The 26,555-nt window shown below is 38.9% G+C and overlaps 1 protein-coding gene across 1 annotated transcript in view; it reads left to right on the forward strand.

Moving 5' to 3' along the window:
• The window catches only part of CNTNAP2 (contactin associated protein 2), a 1,215,771-nt gene that overhangs the window by 399,113 nt on the left and 790,103 nt on the right, over positions 1-26,555 (forward strand). The window contains exon 3 of the mRNA XM_075728323.1: positions 17,553-17,746. Within this exon, the coding sequence (XP_075584438.1) occupies positions 17,553-17,746 (194 nt within the window). The remainder of the gene's footprint in view (positions 1-17,552; positions 17,747-26,555) is intronic.

The following is a 26,555-nucleotide window of genomic DNA, read 5'->3' on the forward strand; positions in this document are numbered from 1 at the left end:
CCGGAGGGATTATATTGTTCTTTTTAACTATATGTGTTTGAAAGTATAGAATATGCTTCTAGAATATAGAATTGAGCATCAAACTTTTCTTTGCCAAATAGGTGGATGAACCTATAAAATTATGTTCACCAATGTATCTAAGCATTTCTTTGAAAGAAGAGCTCATGTCAAATATGAGGAAAACTGCAAATGATAAAGCTAGCCTCCTGTAACAATTATCACGTTATAAAAAGAAGGATTTTGTCATGCAACTTTTCAGTCTCTTTATTGGTGTCTTAGCACAGTCAATTAAAATCCCTGGAAGTGTCCAGAAACTCAGTTTAATAGCACAATAATGTCTGGATACTGGGGAGGCAGGGTAGGGAGTGTGTAAAGGTACTTGCACGTTGCAGGTGCAAAAAGGTGATTCCCCTCTCTGGAGGAGGAGCTCAAGGACTTCAGCTTTCTCATCAAGTTTGTTCCCATGGAATGGATCCTTTCATATGGGAGAAGACTGATCTTAAGGCACTGTTTGCATTTGGTGCCATGTGGTACTTTAACTCTCAAAAAAGGTATGTGAAATCTATTGCAGTACTGATATCCTCTGTGTCACAGCTATTTCCATGACCTCAGATTCCAGGAACAGATATTCATGTGTGAGCCATCACATCATAAAGAGAGAGATCACCAAGAAAAGTTTTAAAAGGTTGTGTGACAGCAAAAAGCTGGTGGCTGTGGCAGAGGCATTGTTAAGTTTGTGGCAGTGTGTAGTGGTTTTGGTGGTAGTCAGAAACAGAGTGCATTGACATATTTCACAGCTTGATCCAAACCAAATGGGAAAATGCCCTTTGGCAGCTTTTGGATCAGGCATTTTGTTGGCACTGTTATCATCATCTTTCTATCCTAGGCAGGCATTAAGCAAGTCATGCTGCAAGTCATCAGCCTGATTGGAAAATGTGTAATAAGCATTGCTGTGGTTTTGGAACACTGGAATGTACGTGGAGATTTTGCAGTTGCTTGATTCCCGACTCTTGTCACTTCAGAAACCCAGCTTTAGTGCTGAAGAAACTTGTCGCTGCAGATCTGGTATGATAGAGTGTAACACAATGCGTTCTGACTAGCATGTAATCCTTCAGCTGATGACTGTAGCTCCAGGGTTGTTAACATGGCACAAGCTACTGTTTTAGATCACTTTCCATGGTGCTTGGCATTGCACAGCTTTAGAACATGAATTTGTCAGGCAAAATTGTACAAAGGTTGAGAAAATCAGGGGCAACTAAAACTATTTCAGTTACTGTGCATTTAAGGATTTTTATAAGAGCAAGGAATCTAATGCTCTTGCTAAGATGTTGACTACGATCCAAACATGCATTGTACCTGGACAGATATAACAGAGAATTTCAAGTCTGTAAATAAACATGGGTAGAAACCCTATCCCCCGAGGAATCTTGTGTCCAAAATGCTTTCCCCATATTCTTTTACCCATTAAGAATCAAGTATGAAACTTTTTTCCCCTGATCTTTGATGAAGAATACTACATTGCAGATGTCTTGCCTTTCAGATTTCTGAGTGAGTTTGTAATGCAGAACTTGATCTTGCACATTGCTAAGCTTGTTGTCTGGTTCCACAATATGCACTGGCATCTGTTCTAAGGTCATTGTGCAGATACTGACACTACTCAGTATAGTGAGCTTTAAGCACAATATTCAGCATTTTTGACCTTGTAGCAAAATACTGGAAAAGGTAGGAGAACGATGTTTTGTCTGTTATAAGGCAAGCTTAATCTGCACTTACTTTTGTGGCTATAGTATTTGTCCAACAACGTTATCAAATGACTACTGGAGGAAGATGAAATATATACTACTCCAAATCCTTTGATTTTAGTATATGAGGATCTCATTCTTTTCCAAATCTGTGGCATCAATACATAACTTCCTTTACAAAGTAAGAGTTTGGTAGTTCATTATAGTTAATATTAGAAGTGCTCTTCTTGTGCCCTTTCCTACTTTTTCTTCCAGAATGAGTTCAAGAAACACACTGTATCTTTCTCAATCTGTGGGGTTTTTTTTGTTTGGGTTTTTTTTTTTTTGGCTTTGTTTGGGTAACTCTATAACTTCTCAAAAATACCTATTCAGAAAAAAGGTGGAGGTTGTTGACCTTGAGATATATAGGGTAGGTCCTGCTTGACCAACCTGATCTCCTTCTATGACCTGGTGACCCGCCTGGTGGATGAAGGAAAGGCTGTGGATGTCATTTACCTGGACTTTAGCAAAGCTTTTGACACAGTCTCCCATAACATTCTCCTTGGGAAGCTGGCAGCTCATGGCTTGCACAGGAGTAGTCTTCGCTGGGTAAAAAACTGGCTGGGTGGCTGAGCCCAGAGAGTAGTTGTGAATGGAGTTAAGTCCAGTTGGCAGCTGGTCACGAGTGGTGTTCCCAAGGACTCAGTTTTGGGGCCAGTCTTGCTTAATATCTTTATCAATGATCTGGACGAGGGGATCAAGTGCACCCTCAGTAAGTTTGCAGATGACACCAAGTTGGGTGGGAGTGTCGATCTGCTGGAGGGTAGGAAGGCTCTACAGAGGGATCTGGACAGGCTGGATTGATGGGCTGAGGCCAACTGTATGAGGTTCAACAAGGCCAAGTGCGGGGTCCTGCACTTGGGTCACAACAACCCCATGCAATGCTACAGGCTTGGGAAAGAGTGGCTGGAAAGCTGCATGGCAGAAAAGGACCTGGGGGTGTTGGTAGACAGCCGCTGAACATGATCCAGCAGTGTGCCCAGGTGGCCAAGGCAGCCAAGAGCATCCTGGCTTGTATCAGGAATAGTGTGGCCAGCAGGAGCAGGGAAGTGATTGTCCCCCTGTACTCGTTGCTGGTGAGGCTGCACCTGGACTACTGTGTCCAGTTTTGGGCCCCTCACTACAAGAAAGACATTGAGGTGCTGGAGCGTGTTCAGAGAAGGGCAACGAAGCTGGTGAAGGGTCTGGAGCACAGGCCTTATGAGGAGCGGCTGAGGGAACTGGGGTTGTTTAGCCTAGAGAAAAGGAGGCTGAGGGGTGACCTTATTGCTCTCTACAACTCCCTGAAAGGAGGTTGTAGTGAGGTGGGTGTTGGGCTCTTCTCCCAAGTAACTAGCGATAGGACAAGAGGAAATGGACTCAAGCTGCGCCAGGGGAGGTTTAGGTTGGATATTAGGAAAAATTTCTTCATGGAAAGGGTAGTCAAGCATTGGAGCAGGCTGCCCAGAGAGCTGGTGGAGTCACCATCCCTGGAAGTGTTCAAAAAATGGGTTGACGTGGCACTTTGGGACATGGTTTAGTCTAGTCTACCCTTGATTGGTTTAGTGTGGACTTGGCAGTGCTAGGTTAATGGCTGGACTGGATGATCTTAAAGGTCTTTTCCAACCTAAACGATTCTATGATTCTATGAAATCATGAACATTAAAGAAACCCACTTCCAGGAGAGTAAGCTTTCCCAGTACTGAGAATTTAAATATACAATCAAGTGATATAATGAGTAAGTAAAGGTCAATATCACACAGCAAGTTAATGTGTCACCCTGATATGTAGAAAATAGTTGCTAGTGATGATTATGCAATATGGAATGAAAAAAAATTTTAAACGTAAAATAAGAAAGGTAAATGTGTAAAATCAGGATTAAAGGTTCTTTCAAATAAATTTAATAATTAATTGTCTGTTATAGCAGAAATGTTGCCTATTGTACCAAGTTTTGCAACAGAATCTCAGGAGAGGTTTGAGTATCTGCAGATGGGAGGTTTGCGTGAACAGCAATTCAAGGAAGGGAGGAAAGCATTTAGGGAGTAATGCCCTTCTTTTATGCTCTTAATAATGTGAAATACTTCAACCTGTATAAGACAGTCAGATCATACAATCTTACCTCAACATAAGCAAAAAATTATCTTTAATGGCTACTTTGCACTCAATGTGTTCCTCCATCCTTTTGCCTGTGGAAAGTTCTGTGTTGTGTCACTCATAGTCTGCTATTTGCTATCTGCTTGATTGATTAAAGTTAGGTTGACCTGGTGTAGTTGTTCATATTTGCCAAGCTACTGTTCTTATAATAAGCTACTCTTAGAATAATAGAATAATTCTGATTGAAAGGAACTTCAGGAGGTCTCCAGTCCAACCACCTCCTCAAAGCAGGGTTCAGCTCTGAGATCAGACCAGGTTGCTCAAGGCTTTAACCAATTGGATCTGGAAAACATCCAAGGACAGAGACTGCAGCTTCTCTGGGCAACCTGTTCCACTGCCTGACTGCTCCACGGTGAAAAAAAAGTTATTTCCAGTCGGAACCTCTCTCATTTCAGTTTGTATCCATTGCCTCTCATCTTCCTGCCATGCACTTCAGTAAAGAGCCTGGCCACATCCCTTTCATGATCACCCTGTACGTAGTGGGGGCTGCTGTAATGTTCCCCTAAAGCCATCTGTTTCCCAGGCTGAACAAGCCCTGGTCCCTCAGCCTCTCCTCACAGGACAAGTGCTCTAGCCCCCTGACTATCTTTTTGGTTCTCCACTGAATTTAAGATAGCAGAGGAAAATTACAACCCACAGTTGAGTGAGAGAGTGGTGTATAGGGTTGGAAATCAAAAGCTGCAAGAAGAAGAGAGACCTCATGAACAGAGAAACAGGGCAAAGGGATGCCTCTCTCAAGTGCATGCATGCAAATGCACACAGCCTGGGAAACTAGAGCTCTTGAGACCTTGTGTTTCAGGATCCAAGGAGAAGCCAGGGAGGGGTGACGTCGTGGTAGGAATGTGTTACAAAGCACAAAATTAGGATGAGAAAGTGGACACCATTTCCTTTGAACAAATTCAGAACACCTCCAGATGGCATACCTTCATTCTTATGCGAGACTTAAATCTCTCTGACACCTGCTGGAAGGGCAGTACAGTGGGGTGCGATCAGCAGAGCTTTCTGTAGGGTGTCAGGGATAGCTTCATGATACAGGCACTAGATGTGGTGCCTGCAGTGGGGTGTAAGGAGACATAAACCAGGAACAGTATCAGGGAGTCTCACTATTCCAGATTTCAGCCCTCTGCCTTGTGTAAATCCTGTAGGCAAACTTTAAAGGAATAAAAAAGCTGTTGTTCAAAATGTATGTTAATTAAACCTCTTGTAACAGATACTGTTGTTAGGCAAATGTGCTTAAATGTCTGTTACAGAACTTCAATATTTAACTGAAATGCAGGATAAAACTTAAGTTATAAAATTTATTCCCTTTATTTTACCTAAAAAAAAATTAAACATAATATTACCAATAGTTTTATTTTCTTGTTATAAATATTCTCCCAGTCATCAGATGTCATATCTTTCTAACAGCTGGTATATGTTTTGATTGATCAAGTTAATATATGTTATACACATTATTTTTTTTTACTGGAGTCATCTGTGTGATAGATTTGCTTTCTGAAATCTGTGGCAAATAACACTTTCTTTTTCTCCAAATGATACTTTGCTGCTACTAATAAGGAAAAAGAGGTTATATAATAGTCAGAATAAATAAAAGGGAAAAAAATTGCAGTGGCCTTATAAGCATTAGCTAGCTATTATAAGTTGACTCTGATTTTATGATGATTAATTAACATTGCCAAATCAGAAGCTAAAGCTGTGGCGTAAGATTCCTTTAAACCCAGAATTAACAGCAGATATTTTTTCCTCTTTCATTGTTTCAAAAAACCTGTATTTAAACCTATATTCTAACCATAATACATATAATTATCATATCACACTTTCCATTCTTAAGCCATGTGGTTTTGCCTGTTTAAGACCTTTTTATAGCACAATAATCATAGGATTCAATTTTTATAGAAGTAGTGATTTAGCTAGTAGTGGTTTGTGCTTTAGAAGCCCTTGCTGCATACTTATTTCCTGGGCTTATGCCATAAAGAAAATCCCTCTGTCTTCAGGAGGAATGGTATCCATGTAGCTGGAAGTAGAGAAGGACTAGGTCTCTGTGATAAATGGTTTTCTTCAACACAAAAGTGAATCAAGAGAGCATAGAAGTTATGGAAAAGCCGTCACAGCGTTGCACGGACGTCCCTGGACAATTTCCCTTGAGTTGTGGTAGCACTTCTTTGTCTAGGCTCAGCAAATGGAAATTTCATTGAAGACTTATGAGGATTTGCTTATTCCAGCATGCAGGAAAAATCATGAGCTCTATTCAAGAAGAGAAAGATGTAATCTTTATAAGGATAGAGAAGCCAGCTCTATGGAGATAGAGCCTGGGGTTGTGCCTGTATGGTGAAGTAGGAGAAATTATTAGCTTTAGCATAACAGCATTTTTGATAAAGTTTCAAAATCCTGTTTATTTTCACAGTTTGTGTGAGGCGAATGATGTGTTACAGTGGCTTACAGACAGGCAAACTAAAGCATACAAAGCTATTTTTATCCTCACTTAGGTCTTTGCTTGCCTGGGCAATGCTTCTGCTAAGTTAGATGATTTCTGTCTTGAACACACCTTTTTTAGCTGTGGCTGTTTCTTCATCTGCTAACTACTGCTCTGTACAGACAGAAATTATTTAGGTATTATCTGCAGTCTAGCTGTTTGAGGTGGTGGGTTTTTTTCCTTTTGGACGGGGAGTGGGTATATTGAGTTGGTCTGGACATGCACAGGTTCTACTCAGCAGTGTTACAGTTAGCAGTCTTGACTGACAGTATAGAAAAAATGCATTCAGAACAAGTATTTGAATCTGTAGTCTGAACAGCTTAAATGGAAGGCATGGAAACTGCAGTGAGATTAATTTCAGCCCGAGGAGCCATGCCGTCCTAAAAGCCTTAGAGGGCTAACGGAGGCAGGGGGAGAAGTGGGGATGATTCAGGGCACCTGAAGTTAAATCCTGCTTTGAATCCTCCCCTAGACCCTGAAAGCTGAACCTTCCTACTCTAAAGCTAGCATTTCCATATTCTCCTCCCTTCTGTAGGTTAAAATTTAAAGAACAAGGGTTGGAGTGTGCATTTGGGGCTTTTAATTTATTTTACTTTAATTTTTGAAATGGTTTGCCGCATGAACTTTGAGTTCTCATTAATTTATATTGAATAAAAAACCTAGCAAAATTTCATTCCCTGGTTAGTGTCTAAAATGTATCAGATTAGTTAATCCCATGTGGGTAAATTAACATTTGATGCCACTGATAAGAGACTGTTACTTTTATTAGAGTTATAACTTTTAATTTTTTGTGCCAGCTTTTTTCCCTAGTACAGTCTCACATGATTGTAATGATTTTATATACAGTGCTATGTTTTGGCTCCAGGGGGTATAAACTTGTTTAGGAATAGTCAATATTTATTAGTAGTTTACCATAGACTTCAGGCAAATCATTGTCCTAAAAAGTTGAATTATGCTGTGGTATACTCCTATCTTGAAATGAACATATTATTTTGCAAATTAAAATAAAGAATAAAATTGTGCCTGCCATGTTGTTGCAACTCTGCATATGATATCAATAAATATTTTGCTATTAGCAAAATAGAAGGCATAATATGAGCTTTCATCATCAAAATGGATGCAGTACAGAGTAATTTTTAAAAATAGAATATATTTTCTTAATGGAGAGAAAGGATAAGGATCTGGGTACTGCTTGCAATATATGCATTAATGGAAAAAATAATTATCCTTTAGCTTTGTTAAAAGCAGAAAACCCTGGAAAATGCTTGAATTGGCTATATTCTAGATTTCAAGTCATCTTAATATTTCACAATTCTGTGTTCCTGCTTCTTGAAGGAAAAACAGGAGAAGGAAGCATATGTACTAAGACAGATTCAACAGTACCGGTAACTTGTATTCATGCATGGCACTAAAAACACCAGAGCTCCTGTAATATCACGAGCAAGGTCTGTCTCACAGAAGCATTTGGAAGTGGTGGCAAATCAATGAGGCAGGTAGGGAAGAGTCCTGTCCTGTTCTCAGGATTGGGTCACTGGTAGTGCAGGGTTGGCACAAATGAGATAATATTATAGCTCCCTCTAGTTGTTATTTTTCTAGGCAATTTGCATACAGAAAAGATTCAGATAGTGATTTTTAAGTATTCAGAAGCTTTCAGTGGTGCTGACTGATTCCCCTCCGCCCCCAAGTCATTTTGTTTTAGAAAAGAGAACCTCTTTATAAGAATTCATTGGCTTCACTTATAATTTTGGTGGGAAATTATCAAAATGTGTAGTGATTTTAGCGCTCTAGCACTCAAGAAGAAAGGGATAAGGTAGTCAGAAAAAATACTTCAGAGTGCTTTATTAACAATTCTGAGTTTTGAAAAATCATAAGCATTTGGGTAGAAACCAGCTTCTGAGGAACTCCTGTAAAACGGGAATTCAGGTCTGAAATTTTGAGCAGATGGAGAAGGTATTTATATAGGGGAAAAGCAGGTTAACCTGGGTAGGAAACACTAGGGAAAAATCTTCAACCTGAGCATACTCTTGAATGTATTTTTTCTTGCCAATCCCAAAAGAAGCAGCTTTAAAAAACCCAAACAAACAAACAAACAAAAAATCGTGGTAGAAATGGATAAAGAGTAACAGAGAGAGAAGAAAAGTGAGCAGCGTTCAGGTTCTGTTGTGGTCCAGGAGCTGAGCCCAAGTGGGTGTTACAAAACAATCAGTAGCAGCAGGCAAAGGTTGACTGTTGGGAATCATCAAGGGAGCTGGACTTCAGAACTGCTGTATTTAACAGCAGGAGCTAGGCCAGGTCGTTTTTTGTACTTGCTGGGCTAAGTCTTTCAGGGCACGTAGCAGCCGGAGGGAGTATGTCATGAGCAGGGCATTTCAAGGGAGAAGTCAAGGGAGAAAAATTTCTTGCAGGAGACACAGACCAGGAGATTTGGAGTTAAAAAACATAGCCAGAAAACAGATAATAAGAATAATGAAATAATCATGTAGCTTTTACTTGTTAACAGTGAGCGTTTCAAGGCAGTGTTGTTTGCACATCACTGGAACACTGGGATACACTGAAGCAGAACAGCAGAAGGCTGTATCCACTACAGGATCTCACACAGCAAGTCTCTGCAAGACACGAGGTTCAGTTTTTTTCTTTTATCACTGAAGACTTGTCACAAAACAAGATATCTAAGACTGAATTATGGCATTTAATCTTCTTTCATGTACAATCATTTGAGGGAAAAATATTAATCAAGATGGGCTAGAACATCCCTATTTAACTTACAGAAATTCAGCTTTGCCTTCCATCACTTTGTGGACTGCACTGATGGGAACAGGACAATTTAGGTGACTACAGTGTTTAGGCATCTCACTGCTATTGAAACGGTATAGATCAGGTGCAGGAATACCTTAACTCTTTTTTCTCTGTCATCTCTACTAAGGAGGGATCACAGCAGTTACAAGGAACTACCAGAAGTGTCATAATGAACTTGTATCTGGATTTCAAAGTGCTGTAAATGCTATTCGATCACAGTCAGTAAAACTTCACTATTCCAGATCTGGCCATCATTAAAATCCTGGATAAGAATCTGCTAATCAGGGCGCAATTGCTCAGCAGAGGGCGGCGGCAGTGTCTGCTATCCATTAGCTATACACTTGCTAGTTCTTGCCAGGGATATGACCTGAGTTGTTAGGAAAACCCCAGTGCTGCAAGGCATAAACATGCAATGAAAGATTTGTGTTCTGGTACTTGAAAAGGGGGTGTGAGGAAAGGGAGATCTCTATACTCTCTTCCTTGTCTTTTGTATGCCACTGTGGTTATTTTGTATGCAAGAGGTTTGTATGCCAGGGTGCAGTGATCCATTGCCTTGCCTCAACTTTCTGTGTAGAAAACAAGAAAACACCTCATGGAGAAGAAGCTGCTTGATGCCTTGAATACAGATGATGCACAGAGAATATTTAAATCTCGTCCAAGTTTTGTTTAAGATTCCATTAGGATGCAGTTGTGAATGAGCTTCTTTTTGCATATGTAATTAGAAAGCAGAACAGATGGGAAAGGCATAGTTTAAAGTGATGTGTTCATTAAAATAACCAAAGCTGCAAAGTGTTTGTTCCCCAACAGCGGATTCAGGATATGAGACTCCTCAGGCTTATGATTTTTTTCCCCTGTTTTGAGTTTGACAACTGTGAATGACAACGATGAGATCTCTTTTGCATCATTTTTATTGTAAGGTATCACCACTGTTCCTTACAGCAGATTGATCATTCATTCCTTCATATGTGGTTTGTGCTCAGTTAAGATATACTAGGAAGTAGTGGGTATTAAGAAGCAGACACTATATCAAAAGATTTATTTTAATTGCATTTACTGTAAGAAAGATCTATTGGGATTAAAAAAAAATAATATAGTGATTTTAACATTCTTTTATTCTTTTAAAAAAGATCTGTGTGGACTGTATCCTGATAACTACTGTTTTCCCTTGGGTTATTTCTACTCTTAACTTTCTGGTTTTTAAATTAAAATGAAATAATTTTAAGAAATATAATTAGGGGTTCCCTCCATCTATTTTTTAGTAGAGGGGAAATCTACTAAAATTAGACTAACAATGTCAAAAAAATAAAAAATATATACTGAAGTGAATAAGGGCTAAACCTTCTCCCACACACACACACAAAAAAAAAGGACAAAAAAAAGTATTGCATAGTTTAAAGAAACAAAAAGTAAACTTTATCAGAGAGTTTAAGCCACACCAAAGGAAGACACTGGTAAGTGCCACTAGAAATCAGTAGAAACATTCCCAGTGACTAGTAATGGACTGGATAGGCTGTCGTGTTACTTCAGCCTTTCAGAAGTCAAGATTAATGCTGATACTGACCTCTGTAGACTTAAAACTTTCAGCTGCTATGATGGAAGGCTAATTTGGGGAATGAATGTTGGATCTTTCCTATCTTCTGCTACCCCTGCAAAATGAATTTTATCTGATGTATTTTTGTCACGAATGCAGGTCTGTGAATCCTGCTGATTATGTCAATTCACTATGAATGAGTGACTTTACACAGTTCGATTTAGTAAAAAGTTAGAATTTACTTGTAGTGAATTGCAGAATTTTATTATAATATTTTCAATAGCACTCAATCATCAATGATTAGTAAAGTGATTAGACAAAATTGATCAAAACAGTGACTTAGTTACAGATTCGAAGATGGCAAGGTTCACTCTATTACTACATAGAAGCACATAAAAGAGAATTAAATCACAATGAGTTAAAATGATTCATAAAGGATTGCGTATATATGGAATAAAGGCAAGGGGGAGGGGCCCTCCAGTTGAGTCACAAGGTTCAGAGTAGACCCCCTTGCTTTCTAAACTCCTTCTCAGAGAGGAGCCAAGGTGCGGCTGGGCCCAGTCTTAGTCTCAGACTTGGTCAACGGTTTAGGAGAGTAATGCTATAAGAATAGTACAGCAATATAAAACTCCTTTTAAAATTAAATCATACATCTACAAAACTACTTAAATTGATTCATGCATGCACACTTACAACTATAAATGCATATATGAAAATAGTATACCTGTTAAAAATTCCCCTCGAGTTTAGTGAAATACGTCTAATGCCTTGGCATTTCTCAACGGGCGAGAGTAGAGCCTCGAGGAGTGAAGAATATCAGCAGCCCAGGCTCCGTTGTCAATCTCCGGCAATGGAGTTCTGGTAGCAGCAGACTTTCGGAATCTGCTAGTTTTTGCTGACTCTGAGAGACATTTCGATCAGAGGGAGATGCTGGTGCGGCCCGTGGTGGTCCAGGAGAGCTCAAAAGGCCTCACTTAGGACTGCTGTTTATAGGATTGTGAGATGATTGACTTTAATCACCAGTAAATTTCCATCCGAGCCACAATTCGGGTTGGCTTGTTGTTGGAATTCCAGTAGTGATGATACCACCCTGTTTCAGGGCTGTCTGGGATAGCTGTTTGTTCTCGTTCCCCTCGTTAGCCATAATATGAATCTTGATAAGAACAGAGCCGCTCTCTGCTCCAGCCATGTAGGAGTTTCTGGTACAATTAAGGGGCGCTTAACTGACCAACTCGCTACACAAAGGCTGCGGCCTGGAATTCCTGAGATTGTAAAGCAGCCGAAGTAAAGGGGAAAAACAGAACAGAAAAACAGGGCGGGGGGGGAGATGTACCACTACAATTTTATAGGGACCTTAGAGCTTCAAGGCTTACTGGAGCCCAATTCTTGTTGCATCTCTGGAAAGCTGCTATTGAAACTCATGGGGAGTTAGGTCAAAGGTTGGGTCTATTTTGCCAGTGTTTAGTAAATATGGTCTGATTTGGGATAAATTATAATAATGCATTCTGGAGAAGTAGTAATCTAGTTGTTGTCATTTCTGTCCTTCTCTGTGCTATTTAACTTCTTACAAAATAAATATAGGTACTTTTAAATAGAGGGTGACTACAATCATGCTGCTATTTTCTCAGTATTCGCTGCCTTCTAAATATCAACCTTTGCTTCTTCTGAAGCAGAATGTTCATTGTCTGCCCACTATCAGCATCATGCATAGCCTTGTCTGCAATTCCATCACTGTTGTGTGCTGGAAGGAAGAGCTCTTCAAACATGCAAAAGCAAATCCCTACCCTGAAGATAGGGACTGGATTACAAATCCAAATTTAGCTAGAACAGCAGATGAATACAAGAAATATAACAATGCATGCTGTTTATGATGAGGAAATAAAAAATGTTTATCCATGCCAGTATCAGGAAAAGATTGCTTTAATTAGAAGTGGAGCCCTATGTGAGGATTGGAGTCTCTTTGTTAGAGGGCCCTACCTAATACAGGGTAAAAGTGATCCTTGCTCAAAGCAGCTTGAAGTGTGAAGTGTTTAATCATCCAAGATTCCTGTATATGCATAACTTTTCTCAGTGTGACTAGACCCACTCAGTACTATGAATTTATTTGCTCTGTGTAAAGTTAAATGTTTTACTGTCTGTATATAGACAGTCTTTATCTACAGCGATAAAATGGACAAAGAGAGGAAGACAAACCAAAAATGGAAACCGCCATTGATGCCCTACTTAAGCATAATAGTGACTAACAGTGCAGGTAGGTTTATTCAGTTTAGAAGTTTGTGTCTTTTATATTGTTTTCTAGAGTACTGTGGAAAATGGCTGCCCATATTTTCTCTGAAGTGCAGTGAATGAATGATCTCAGTATTTCAAAGTTTTCCTTTTTGTCTTGATTTATCTTTTATGTAGAGGAATGACAAGCAATGTCTTGGAAAACAGCAAAGTATCAAACAGTATTGATTTCATGCTATTGCAGTGACCTAGAAAGTGTTATTTCTCATTGAAAGATTAGGTTGTGTTTTTCCCATACAAATAAGCAGATTCAAACTCTAAGACTGTTTTCGGTTATTATTACATAATTATTAAAAAAGGCATATTTTTGGTTTCCTTACTGAAAAGCTACAGAAATTTTCTATCATTAGATAAAGTAATCCCTTGAGTTATAACTACCACAAATCCTAAATATTCTATCTATACCTTTTCATAGTTGGTTTTCTAATGAAATTTCTGACTAAGGATCCCCTCCTTCTTTCATTCATGTCATTGAAACCTTTTATTACTGATTTGAAAAGAGTAGAAAACTAGACTTACTGCAGTACTGGTATTTTTTATTTTGTGTTTTGAACTAGGGAATGATGAACAAGTGTGACTAAAACAAGAATGGATTCTTCTAGTGCAGATGAATGTTCCAGTTTCAGTCATGAATGAAGATTAAAGTGCCAAATTTTCAAAAGAAAGAAGATTTCTAATTGAAATGGAACAGTCATTTTCAAAAAATTATCAGTGTGTAGATCTGTAAGCTCAGTAGCATATGACACTTCAGATAAAAATCTAAAATCTGTAAGCCTACCCCAGCTTGGCTACTTACTGATAATTTATCAGGGGGAATGATAAGGTAAGGCTAACTCATCGCGTAGGCTTTCCTCGTGTGCAGTAAATGGGAGCTAGCTCACTCAACTTTGAATAGGGAGCTAAAAAGTATAATTAATTAAAAGGAAAAAATTATACATTAAATTTTGCAAAAATAGACCCACATTGACTTGAATTCTAAGTGCTGTCTTTCGCATGTGTCATTTAGAGATAGGCTGTGTTTTTCATGTTGTTTTCAGTTCCACGGAATGAACCTGTATACTAAAATCCAATAAAAACATGAAAGTCATTGGGGTTTTCATAATTAAAAAAATTAAATCTTTGAACTTCAGCTCTTGTTTTAATGATGCTAATACTATTTGTTAGCAGTTGACTTTATTTGGTGAAAAACCATGAAAAGATTAAAGTTTTACAAGTTCTTAGCATTCTGAATATAGTTTTATGCGTCTTCTGCATCACTGAGTATGTTTTTCATTAGTAGACTCATTACACATTGTTTGGTCAGTCTGCAGTAGGAGCAGATCAAATGACTTTCTGTAGCTTGTTTTGAAAGTAAACCTTTATGAAATCTTTGGTAGCCGCCTTTTACCACAGGAATGCTCTGGCTGGCTTTGCTGATTGAGACTTGTAGGCTTTTCTGTACAGGAAAGTTTCTTGGATACACAGAGATATGTGGGTGACATGCTCGATGTTGACTTTACTGTTGCTGAACTTACAGTTCTCTGATATCTATTATCAAAGGGTCACATACAGTCAATGTCAAACCAACGTCATTCCAGTGAAGAAGCTGGTTTTATTCAGCAAAACGTTTAATGATATGCTGAGCTGTGAGCACATGCACATTTATGGAGAAGTGAGATTTTTGTACTTGCTTAGAGTGAATAGAAACACAAATGTACCTAAATTCCTCTGATCAGTTCAGGGCCTTTGCAAGGATCTCACAGCGGGGAAATTTTTATGTAATCCAACTTTTTCATAACTTATTTAGAGCATGCACCTGAAGAAAAAAGGACCTTTTATTAATCCTTGAATCAATAGAGGTTACACATATCACAAACAAAATGAACAAAGTAATCAGCTCTCCCCAAATTACACAGCTTGATGAATCAAAGGGGAAGAGGAAACTTTTTATTGATCCCACAAGCTGCTTCTGCTGACGCCTGCCCTGCCGCACAGACTGATCTCCATTCCCTTCCCATGCTGGTCTGCTAAGCAGCACATTTAGCTATAATCCAATGTGTTCCTCCTTCGTCCTTTTGATTATTTATTTATTTACTTGCTTGGAAAAGCCAGAAGGCAAATGTGAAACCAAGGTAGAGAATTAGGTCAAGAAACCAATGGGATAATATTATTTGCTGCTGTCTGCAATATTGACTAGAAGTCTTGTCTCTCACTTATTAGAAATAGCTGTAGGGCAGGCTGTCTTGCAATACTTGTGTTTCCATCTCCTGGCCTAGGTGTGACTATTGTGTCACATATCTCCAACTTTTATCAGACATGATGTGAAGAATGTTTTCTGCCTCTTCTTACATCAAAAAAATAGGAAAATGAATGTCAGCACAATTTTTCCAAACTTTTCAGTGGATTTGTAGGTGAAGACTTTCTGAAACCTAGTTGCAATTTACCATGAATGTGTATGTTTATCAGCTAAAGAAGGCCAAAGTCTTGTCTCAGTAATGTGAAGGTACTAAAAGAAAAGATTATATTGTGTTATAGTTAAAGGTCTTTTCTTTTAAATGTGCACAACAAAATCTCCTATTTTAACATAACTTGCCTGCATAACAAAACCTCCTGCATAAGTAAAAACTGTACAAAACATAAGGTCTATTTTAGCCTTCTTACAGCTATAGCATATCATCCTTTTTCAACAATTGCATTGCTGAAGGACATTTTATTGATGGATTTATCAGCTCTGTCTTTCGTAATAATTTTTGAATGCTCACATTTGGATCTTACTTTTTTCTGGAGCCACCAAAGGGCCCTTTTACAAAGGTGGCTTCTGTACAGGGGCACCTTCTTATCCTTTGTGTGCCATCAGTCTCAGATACACCAGTTGGACAGGGATGTTAGGATAGGGAGAGAAAGCGGCGTCTCTGATATCACAACAAATATGTAGAGCTAAGTGTTCAATCTCCTTGCATAGTAGTCATGAAGAAGCTATGTTCTATTTTTAAATGACCAGTTGCCATTCTCTGCAAAAATAGAACTACTTTGAGTTTGGGAATGTGTGGGAATACTTCTCCCTGCAAGTGCTTTTAGTAAGGATTGTAAATGCTATTTTGCTACCCCTAAAGGACTCTGTTTGTATTGCTGGGTATAATTACCTGTAGTGCAGGGACAAAGTATATTTTAAACCTTAAAAATTTTAACAAATTAGATGTCATTGGTGTAGTGCTACACTTTTAATTACAATGAAAGGCAACCACTTATGGCATCAAATGATCCCATTGATATCACAACACTGAAATGTCCTATGACCTGCACATGTTAACGCCTGTAGCAGCTGAATGAGTTTTAGAACTGTCTAAGACTGAGGCAATGCTGCCGCCTAATGATGGGAGTATATAAGACGCAGTATAGCAAAGAGTTTCTTGCTTGGCAAGCAGGCTAAGGTTTGTGACATCAGTTGAGGTCTGTAAGTGAAATTAAAAGCAACAAAATTGGCCCATGGACTAGACTGCATGATTTCATGGTGTGCCAGACCATTTATTTGGTTCAAATTTAAAAGAAAAGCAAAAACAACCCCTGTAATAGCTTTAAGTCTGTAAAGTTTTTGTTTTCTGAGTTTTGATGTCTGCTATGAATATAAAGAGAATGAGTCTCCACTTTTTCTCTGTATTGATAGATTTTTTTTTTTTTTATGTTTCATCTATTTCCTAATACTTATCATTATGGTAAATATATCATTGTAATATCTGTCTTAGAATTTTTATCGTTCTCTGCAGTATCCAACTACAATTTTCCCCTTAATATTTTTTATTTCAGAAGAATAAGAAATTGCATTAATGTCTTAATACTGCATTTATCTATGCATCATTGGCCTTCTTTATTTAGAACAGTTCAATGTAGTCTAGTGGCTGAGAAGACTACTGTTAATGGTATTACTGTCAAGTTAATTCATAGACCCATAAAGAGCAATAACAGTTCTGTGAGGCATCTGCCAGTGTAATGTGTGACAGCTTGTACACCCAGCAGATCAAAACTGGATCCAGCCCTGCAGTACCTGCTCCTTTTTCACTTCTTCTGGTAGATCTTTCAGTTTGTGCACTACAGTGAAACATAGAAAAGCAGAGAGCTTGCTCTTATTTCTTCCCATTTTATCTATATTATCTCTTTAACGTGAAATACTATTGAAAATGCATACAAAATCCAAAGATTGTTATTGATTTGTGCCAACTTATTCTGACAAAAGATTTCATGGCAAATTGGTCAACCCTTGAACAATTATAATTTGGCAAAAACTAATAAACTGTAATTAAGGCATTATAAAGGCATTGATTCTTTAGCAGGCAGCTCATTAAATCATTATAATTATATCATAAAATGATTAAGGCAACAGAGTTAATGCATTTGAAGCCTGTGCTAAAGATGCATTTTTAAAAAAATGTGCAATCATATTTCTCTTGTATGTGTTTTTTTGGTATTATACTCCTCTCAGCTGGGCTGCCTTCCAGCAATCAGCATCTTCACAATGTGTTCACTTCAAAGCAAGCATTTGAGGTCTAAATCTCTCTGTTCTCTTTCAACCCAACAGGTGCAGGAGGTTGGTCTCCATCAGACAGCGATCATTACCAATGGCTGCAGGTGGATTTTGGGAACAGGAAGCAAATCAGTGCTATTGCGACTCAAGGCAGGTATAGCAGTTCTGACTGGGTCACTCAGTATCGGATGCTCTACAGTGATACAGGGAGAAACTGGAAACCATACCACCAGGATGGAAATATCTGGGTAAGTCATTGGTGTAAAATGGAAGCATATGTTATAGCGATGTTGATTGTGTTTTAGGAACTGTATACCTCGTACAACTCTTCAGTGTTGTTTTTGTGAGGACAGAACAGAGCTCAGCTCAAAACATAATGATTCAAGTTGCAGCTGCTGTCAGGAGGCCTGTCCCCAGATTAGCAAAGCCTGTTTGGGATGATGGTTAATTGGTTTAGTGGTGGACTTGGTAATGTTAGGTTAATGATTGGACTGGATGATCTTAAAGGTCTTTTCCGACCTAAATGATTCTATGATTCTGTGGTAGCTGTCAGAACCTGCAGATACTTTTTGGTTGCTGGTATTCCTCAGTGAGTCCCTTATGCTTTGGCTTTCCTTTCCCTGCCTTTTCTTTCTACTAATTTCATGGAGTAAATGTGAGACACAAATGTAGTTTTGAAAATTCTGCTCTTAAAACATTTTGGAAGGTAATTTGTTCTTTGTGTGTATGTGTGTTAAGGAGCAGTTTTATCATGTTTGTATTGTTTTCCATAGAGTTGCTACAGGGATATTTATGCTATAATAATTTTAGCAAAAAGCATATAATTCGGTTTTGTCTTTTACATTTTTCATGGATAAGCTGCTAATTTCATTCTTGCTGAAAACAGTAGCCTTCCATTTTGCTGACAAAAAAATGATAGCTATTACTTAACATGCCTATCTTCATAGCAGTTCTTTCAGATGGTTATTCTTTTTCAAAAGTATACTTTGAAAACAGCAAAATGCTATCATTCTTTCTGAAACCAAATTAAATTGATTGGCTATTATGCCTCACCAGAAAAATATTGTCAAAGCAGACAAGATTTAACATCGTGCTATTTTACATTCACATTTTTGCCAGGTGCTTCGTTTATTAAGGTCTGGTATTAAAAAATGAATGTCAAATATAGAGCATAAGGTGAATGCTTTTATCTGTATAAGAAAAACTCACTTAATATGTGGAGTACATAGAGGCAGTCATTTTTTATTATTGATTTATTGAAAAAGCCTTCTCCATGTGCCAGATCAGACTCTGAAAGAGGGAGACATTAAAGCTGGGGAAACAGACAGGAGTGAAGAAAAAAACATTGGGTGCTGCTTTAGATTCCTTAAGTCTTGGTGGTATAAAAGTTGTTCATCAGGGTCGGGGGGAGCTTGTGCTTAAGCTTGATAAATATAAAAAGTTTCTCTTTTAAGGCCACTTATGTATATAAAAATACTTACAGCCTTTTGTGTTTATATTGTCTTAGATGTAGAAAAGCTTCTTCAGCAACTACTGTTGAAATAATGAAGAATTTGTCTCGGTGAAATGGGAAGGGCTATGGAGCTGGCTGAGTGAACGATACATAAAGCAGGACAGTTAGGCTGAGGAAAAGTCTGTTCTTAATACCTTGAAGGAAAAATCTTTTGGCAATGTTTGATTTGGTTGATTTAGTCACAGCTGTGACTGTTTCTGAAGTGGCCCACTTTTCTGAGGGCTTTGTAGAAAGTCTTTATTCTTATATTGTTTCTTGTTACAGAAGTACTGAAAGCTTCTTCATGAAAGAACATTTCATTTTTCTTTTTATTAGCAATTACGTATGACTGGTGAATTCAGGGGAAATACTGTTGGTCTGTTATTGACCATCTATATCACTTGCAAAAATGTGTGATGAGTTATGCAGAAGCTTGCTACTTCTATTTGGAATGCTAAATCTTTGGGATATTCTTAGCAAGCTGTTTGCTGCAGTCCTGCTACTGTTCATGTCCTGCAATTTTTATCCAATATTAGAAAGGCAGTTAAAAAAAAAAAAAAAGTGCTACCCTATCCTACTTTCTTTTTAAGAATACAGCTGAGCAGCTAGCAACAACAAAAAAAACCCAAACCCTAGGGGTCTTGAGTCTGCTTCTAACTTGCCTAAAACAGCATTGTTTCTGTTGTTAAATAATTTCTGAGCCTTGGTTTAATCTTGAAAACACTGTGCTTATTAGCTATTAATAAGTCTTAAACTTAGTAAGTTCCCAAGGCAGGGGAGGTGCCTGAGCATGGAGAAATACAGTTGTACTATTGTAGTAGTGTTATGAGGAGACAGACTTCCGTGATGTGGAAATGGGGTGGTGCGGAATTTCCCATCACATCTTCCTCTTAGTGTCACTTTGTACAAGAAATTAAAAGCAGCAGAGGCTGTGAGGGCCAGATCAGACCACACAAGCCAAATATCCAGCATCGGCAATTTTGACTCATAAAGTCAGATTCTTCCTGACTGAAATGACTGTGATGATCTTTAAAATATCACATGATTCTGGTGCCCTTACAAATCCTTTTAGGAATTATTTAGTCTTTCCCTTTGGATTCGTACCTTTTAGAAGTTTTATCCACAAGAGAAATGCACTATGTAGCCTTTGATTAATGTCCCTCTTCCATCGTCCCCATGCCTGAGTGTCATTGTTTCCTGACAACAGTAAATTTAAAATTAAAGGAGAAAGCAAAGAAAAAGAGGAAAATAAAGTGCAGAGTTCAACAATATTTAATACTGAAGCAGTTATGATATCAAATGACACATCCAGAGGATGAGATATGGGAAACAGAAGGGACTAAAAATAAAGCATGCTAGATGAGTTGGAGAGAGAGCAAAGGAGAAATAATTTCCAACAAAGATCTAGTTAGGAACAAACCATGATAATCTGCATAAAATGCTGAAGTGACCCCCTTCTGTATGCATTAGTCAGGGAGGAAAAGAAGTTCTATAATTATCTCCTAAGTAGAAGAGAAATCAAAAGGTTCTCAGGAAGTCTGTGATGGGGAAGGTGCTTTCAAGGTGAATTTAGAGTAAGCTTCCCAGTTCTGTGAAATAGATTTTCTGACACCACCCCTCCTGGGCTTTTGGATATTTTCAATTTCCATGAATTTTAATAACATGAGTGAATGTGGCCTCTTTCCATAAAATGCCTAGCAACTAGAGAATTTTGATCACCTCTCCTACCTTCACTCTTGTAGTCTGAGATTCTAATTTTGATAGGTCATGAGGTTTCCCTTCATATGTCAATCCACTGGGGCGTTAAGTGTACACAATATATCTTTGTTTTGGTATAGATGCTTATTTTGGTTTCTACATCAATGCTATCTATTTGTCTAACGAATATATACCAGATGTGATTCTACATATAATACTGTTTCTATTTCCTAACTCAGGTATAGATGATATAAATGTCTCACACTAAGCATAATGCAAATACGCCCTGTAGGTATAGTAAGAAAATGCTGACATCTTACAAAAACATTGAGACTCAAATTATAAGCATTAGTGGCAGAGCTGAGCACCTCTAAGATTCAAGCCTTTCCTAAAGGAAATTGGAAAGTCCTCGGTACAATTGAAGAGGTCTTATGAGGTATCGTCTTCTAAAATTTGATTACCCTAGTAGAACTTGCGATCAACTCTCATCCATCTCATTGTCTTGTTCTTGGGGATATCAAAGTCAGGGTGGTGAACGAGAAAGTGTTATTGTAATTATGAGTTTCAAAAAAAAATACTGCTGGGAAAGGCAAATTGCAGACCCTTTGCGCATGACCTCCAAATTGTATTCTGTAGTTGACTCTTATCTTCAGCCTCAGTGGAGTTGCAAAGATGTAAATGAAAGCAGATTTTGCTTTTTTACAGAAAATTTAGCCCTGGGCCAAGAGGCTGCTGATTCAGTTGAAAGCAGTTATGTTTTTCTAGTTTTGTTGTTGTTTTTATCTCAGTTTTCATTAAACTTAAAGTGTATTATGCAGAACACCTGCTTTTGTAGTATTGTTATTACTGAAAAAATATTATGTGATTACATAGCTTTCACTATGAAGAATGATTTTTGAAAAGGAATTTAATTTAGCTATTTACCTACTTACTGGCTTTGAACAGAAGTTTTTTCTTTTAGTACTGCTTATTCTGTTCCTTTTTTAGGTGAAATAATCAGAAATAGGCAGAGTGCCATCACGTGGCACGTACAGGACAACCAGGTGATCAGGCCCAGTCAGCATGGGCTTATGAAAGGCAGGTCTTGTGTGACTAGCCTGATCTTCTTTGACTAGGTGACCCACTTAGTAGATGAGGGAAAGGCTGTGGATGTTGTCTACCTAGACTTTAGTAAAGCATTTGATACCATTTCCCACAGCATTCACCTGGAGAAAGTGGCTGCTCATGGCTTGCATGGGTGTACTCTTCACTGGATAAAAATAATCCAGCCACCAAGCCAGGAAACATGAAATTGCTACTCTACCCTTAATTGGTTTAGTTAGGTTAATTGGTTATGTTAATTGGTAATGTTAGGTTAATGGTTGGACTGGATGATCTTAAAGGTCTTTTCCAACCTAAACAATTCTATGATTCTAAAAACTGGCTGGATGGCCAGGCCCATAGAGTTGTGGTGAATGGAGTTAAATCCAGTTGGTGGCCAGTCACAAGCGGTGTTCCCCAGGGCTCAGTAGTCGGGCCAGTTCTGTTTAATATCTTTAATATCAATGATCTGGACGAGGGGATCGAGTGCACCCTCAGTAAGTTTGCGGGTGACACCAAGTTGGGTGGGAGTGTCGATCTGCTGGAGGGTAGGAAGGCCCTGCAGAGGGATCTGGACAGGCTGGATTGATGGGCTGAGGCCAACTGTATGAGGTTCAACAAGGCCAAGTGTTGGGTCCTCCACTTGGGTCACAACAACCCCATGCAATGCTACAGGCTTGGGAAAGAGTGGCTGGAAAGCTGCCTGGTGGAAAGGGACCAGGGGGTGCTGGTTGACAGCCGGCTGAACATGATCCAGCAGTGTGCCCAGGTGGCCAAGGCAGCCAAGAGCATCCTGGCTTGTATCAGGAATAGTGTGGCCAGCAGGAGCAGGGAAGTGATTGTCCCTCTGTACTCGGCACTGGTGAGGCCATACTTGGAATACTGTGTCCAGTTTTGGGCCCCTCAGTACAAGAAAGACATTGAGGTGCTGGAGCGTGTTCAGAGAAGGTCAACAAAGCTGGTGAAGGGTCTGGAGCACAGGCCTTATGAGGAGCGGCTGAGGGAACTGGGGTTGTTTAGCCTGGAGAAGAGGAGGCTGAGGGGTGACCTTATTGCTCTCTACAACTCCCTGAAAGGAGGTTGTTGTGAGGTGGGTGTTGGTCTCTTCTCCCAAGTAACAAGTGATGGGATGAGAGGAAATGGGGAGGTTTAGGTTGGGTATTAGGAGAAATTTCTTCATGGAAAGGGTAGTCAAGCATTGGAACCAGCTGCCCAGGGAAGTGGTTGAGTCCCCATCCCTGGAGTTATTTCAAAGATGTGTAGATGTGGCGCCTAGGGACATGGTTTAGTGGTGGACTTGGCAGTGCTAGGTTAACGGATGGACTGGATGATCTTAAAGGTCTTTTCCAACGTGAACGACTCTATGATTCTATATCCAGTAAGTTAACTGTAAAATGAACTCTGCATTTCTCTGGGCACTGATGAGCCACTTACTGTCTGAGAAATGCAGTCTCTTCATTTACATGGTTCCCCTTGGTATTGAAGTTGGTACAGCACAATGGATTTAGCTTGCGTAGGAAAAGGAGCTCTCAGCATTTCGGAGTATTTTGACATAGTATTGAGCCAAATTTCATTGTGAAAGGAAGCACGAGTGGGTTGGATGATTAACTTTTTCAAGCTGTGTGAGACTTCAGATGTTTAATACTCTCGGGTGCCTTTGGAAATACCAAACATCAGACGGACCTAAAGTAACATTTAACATCTAGGTAGATATAAGGCAATCATCTGCAGCTCTACCTAACTGAAATTATATGGGAGCCATCTGCTCAGCATTTCTGTTCATCCTGACATGCTAGTTCTGGTTAGATTATTCACAGAAAAATCTGCAAGCCCTATCACATTCGCAGTTCCTTCCACCTGCTCTACAGAGCATCATTTATAGCTAACCAGGGACTTACTGCATACCCCTTAGAGTACAATGATTTATATATAGGAGCTACAAGTGAAGAAGAATAAATTCTAGCATACACCCACTCTGTTAGGACGTGCAAGAATTATTTGCTTTGTAAAAACTGTCACCACTTTTTCCCTGAGAGCCAACTTATTTCCATGACCCTAAATTAAACAACATTAATGAAGGATGCTGTGAAAGATTTCTTGAGTTTGTTACTTACTGCTGCTCCTCTTTTCTGTGGTTATTCCATAAGATCTTATGTGGAAACTTACATTGTAGAAAGATTTGCTAGGTTAATGGGCTTATGGGCCTGGATTTTTTGCTTGTTTTTTTTAACAGTACTTCTATTGAATTGAATTATCTTATTAAACCAATTTAGTTTATATGACATTATACTGTCTTGCAGTTGTGGGAGCATTTAAAAAATATGAAATGGGATTACAATGGTCTGTGACCTGCCATTTGTTGTTCCTGGGCTGCTACTAGAATATTAGATACTGTGCAGACCTATTTAAACTTGACAAAGTGGTTTGATATATTAGTCAGTGCAAAAGTTTTGACTAGTGTTTATAGCAAGGCCCTGAAGTCTTTTGGGACTGTTGTGAATTTATTGTTGTTTTCTGTTTAAGGATGTCCTGACCTATGCTGTCTGGAAGGATTTTTATGTCTGGTATCTTGCTGTCTCCATAGCAATGCCTGCAAGGTGACCAGTGTCATTTTTACTAGCTCTTAATTCTCCAGGTATTTTATTTACTAGGAATACCTTTTTTAAATTTTAACTTTCCTTCTTGGGGGGGGGCAGCGGGGAGGGGCATGGAAATCTCATTTTTCTCCTGGAATCTCCTGTGTGCCTTTTCTTAATTTCATTATGCCTTAGCTTGCTTGGATGTTATGTCTCTGAGTCCCTGTTTCCCATGGCTTTATCTTAAAAAGATTGCTCCATGCACTTGCAACAGCCAATATCACCTTTATGGGTGTATTGAGTGAATGAGGTGTTGTAACTCCCACTGAAGTCAATATGTCTCAGCACTTAGTGCACATTGCTAACCTACACATGGAGGGCCCATGTCTGAAAGGGTATGGATACAGGAAAATATTTCTTTTGCTGTAGTGAAGCTAAACTCTCTTATAGATCTAATGTAACAGTCTCTATTATGTCCAAAAATATGGTAAGTGTTGATAGGACACCTTTAGAAATTCAGGCAGTTGCTGACAGAGAATTTTTAGAAACCCTGAAGAAAAGAACTTTACAGATAAACATCAGTGCTATCCCCATGAAGCCTGTTTCCTGATCTCTTCTCTGTGTAGAATCTGTTAAAGAGAAATTGTATAAATTTTTAATGCATTTAGAGAAACACATTTGGGGTTATCTGAACTATCATGGCAAAATATGTCTATGCCAAACGCTGTCACAGCCACAGACTGTATTTGTATTAAAATGACAGAAGATCTGATGGCCTTTTAAATGTTGCAATACTAAGATTAACACCAAATTGGGATAAGCAGTAATGCTAGTTTAAAATCCTGACTTTTCTGAAAAACAAAAATACTTACAGGACTCTAACTAATAATGTATTTCACATATGAAGCTATGGCCTTATTATAAAACCTTCTAAACATATTTTTGTTTGGAATCCTTGAAATCGCATATTTTGTGCAGGAAGAAAGACCTTTTATGTTATTTTTAGCAGAAACGTGGGATCATGACTTTGCTTATAATTTTAAATAACATTTTTTAAGGGAAACATACACTGACATTTGGGAAATGGATTTGATCAGATGGAAAGTTATGATATTTTTCAGTGCAAGCTACTCAACGTGTTTATGAGAGAAAGATTCTATAATTGTATTAGGCTATCTCCAGAGGCAGAAGCAGAACTATTTTAATGTATTGCAGAGTATGCCAAGTAGACAGAAGACAAAATTCCTCCTGGTGTGGTGGCAGACAGCATCTGAGCCCTCCCTCGATTCTGTACAGGCTATTAAATAAAAACCAAATTGGGATAACATATTAGAGGTTTGCACTGTAGTCTGCTAGAGCATTTCCATTCTGAAGGATTATTTTCTAATCTGTTGTTCTTAGCCTGAGGGCTACTCATCTGTTTATGTTAAACCATCAAATTTTAAACACAAGTATCTAAAGGCAGGCACCTAAATCCATTTTTTAGCTCTCAGATGGCTTGGTTTTCAAATATCTTGAGTATCATCATCCCACAATGAATACAATGCACAGGTTTTTAAGCAAGCTCACAAGAGTGCATTGTGTACTTAGAATCATAGAATTGTTTAGGTTGGAAAAGACCTTTAAGATCATCCAGTCCAAACATTAACCTACACTACCAAGTCCACACTAAACCAATCAAGGGTAGACTAGACTAAACCATGTCCCGAAGTGCCACGTCTACCTGTTTTTTGAACACTTCCAGGGATGGTGACTCCACCAGCTCTCTGGGCAGCCTGTTCCAATGCTTGACCACTCTTTCCGTAAATAAATTTCTCCTAATATCCAACCTAAACCTCCCCTGGCGCAGCTTGAGCGCATTTCCTCTCGTCCTATCGCTAATTACTTGGGAGAAGAGCCCAACACCCACCTCACAACAACCTCCTTTCAGGGAGTTGTAGAGAGCAGTAAGGTCTCCCCTCAGCCTCCTCCTCTCTAGGCTAAACAACCCCAGTTCCCTCAGCCGCTCCTCATAAGGCCTGTGCTCCAGACCCTTCACCAGCTTTGTTGACCTTCTCTGAACACGCTCCAGCACCTCAATGTCTTTCTTGTATTGAGGGGCCCAAAACTGGACACAGTATTCCAAGTGCGGCCTCACCAGCAACGAGTACAGGGGAACAATCACTTCCCTGCTCCTGCTGGCCACACTATTCCTGATACAGGCCACTTAAT

The sequence above is a fragment of the Pelecanus crispus genome, chromosome 2 (assembly GCF_030463565.1).
Source record: "Pelecanus crispus isolate bPelCri1 chromosome 2, bPelCri1.pri, whole genome shotgun sequence".
NCBI classification, from domain to species: Eukaryota; Metazoa; Chordata; class Aves; order Pelecaniformes; family Pelecanidae; genus Pelecanus; species Pelecanus crispus.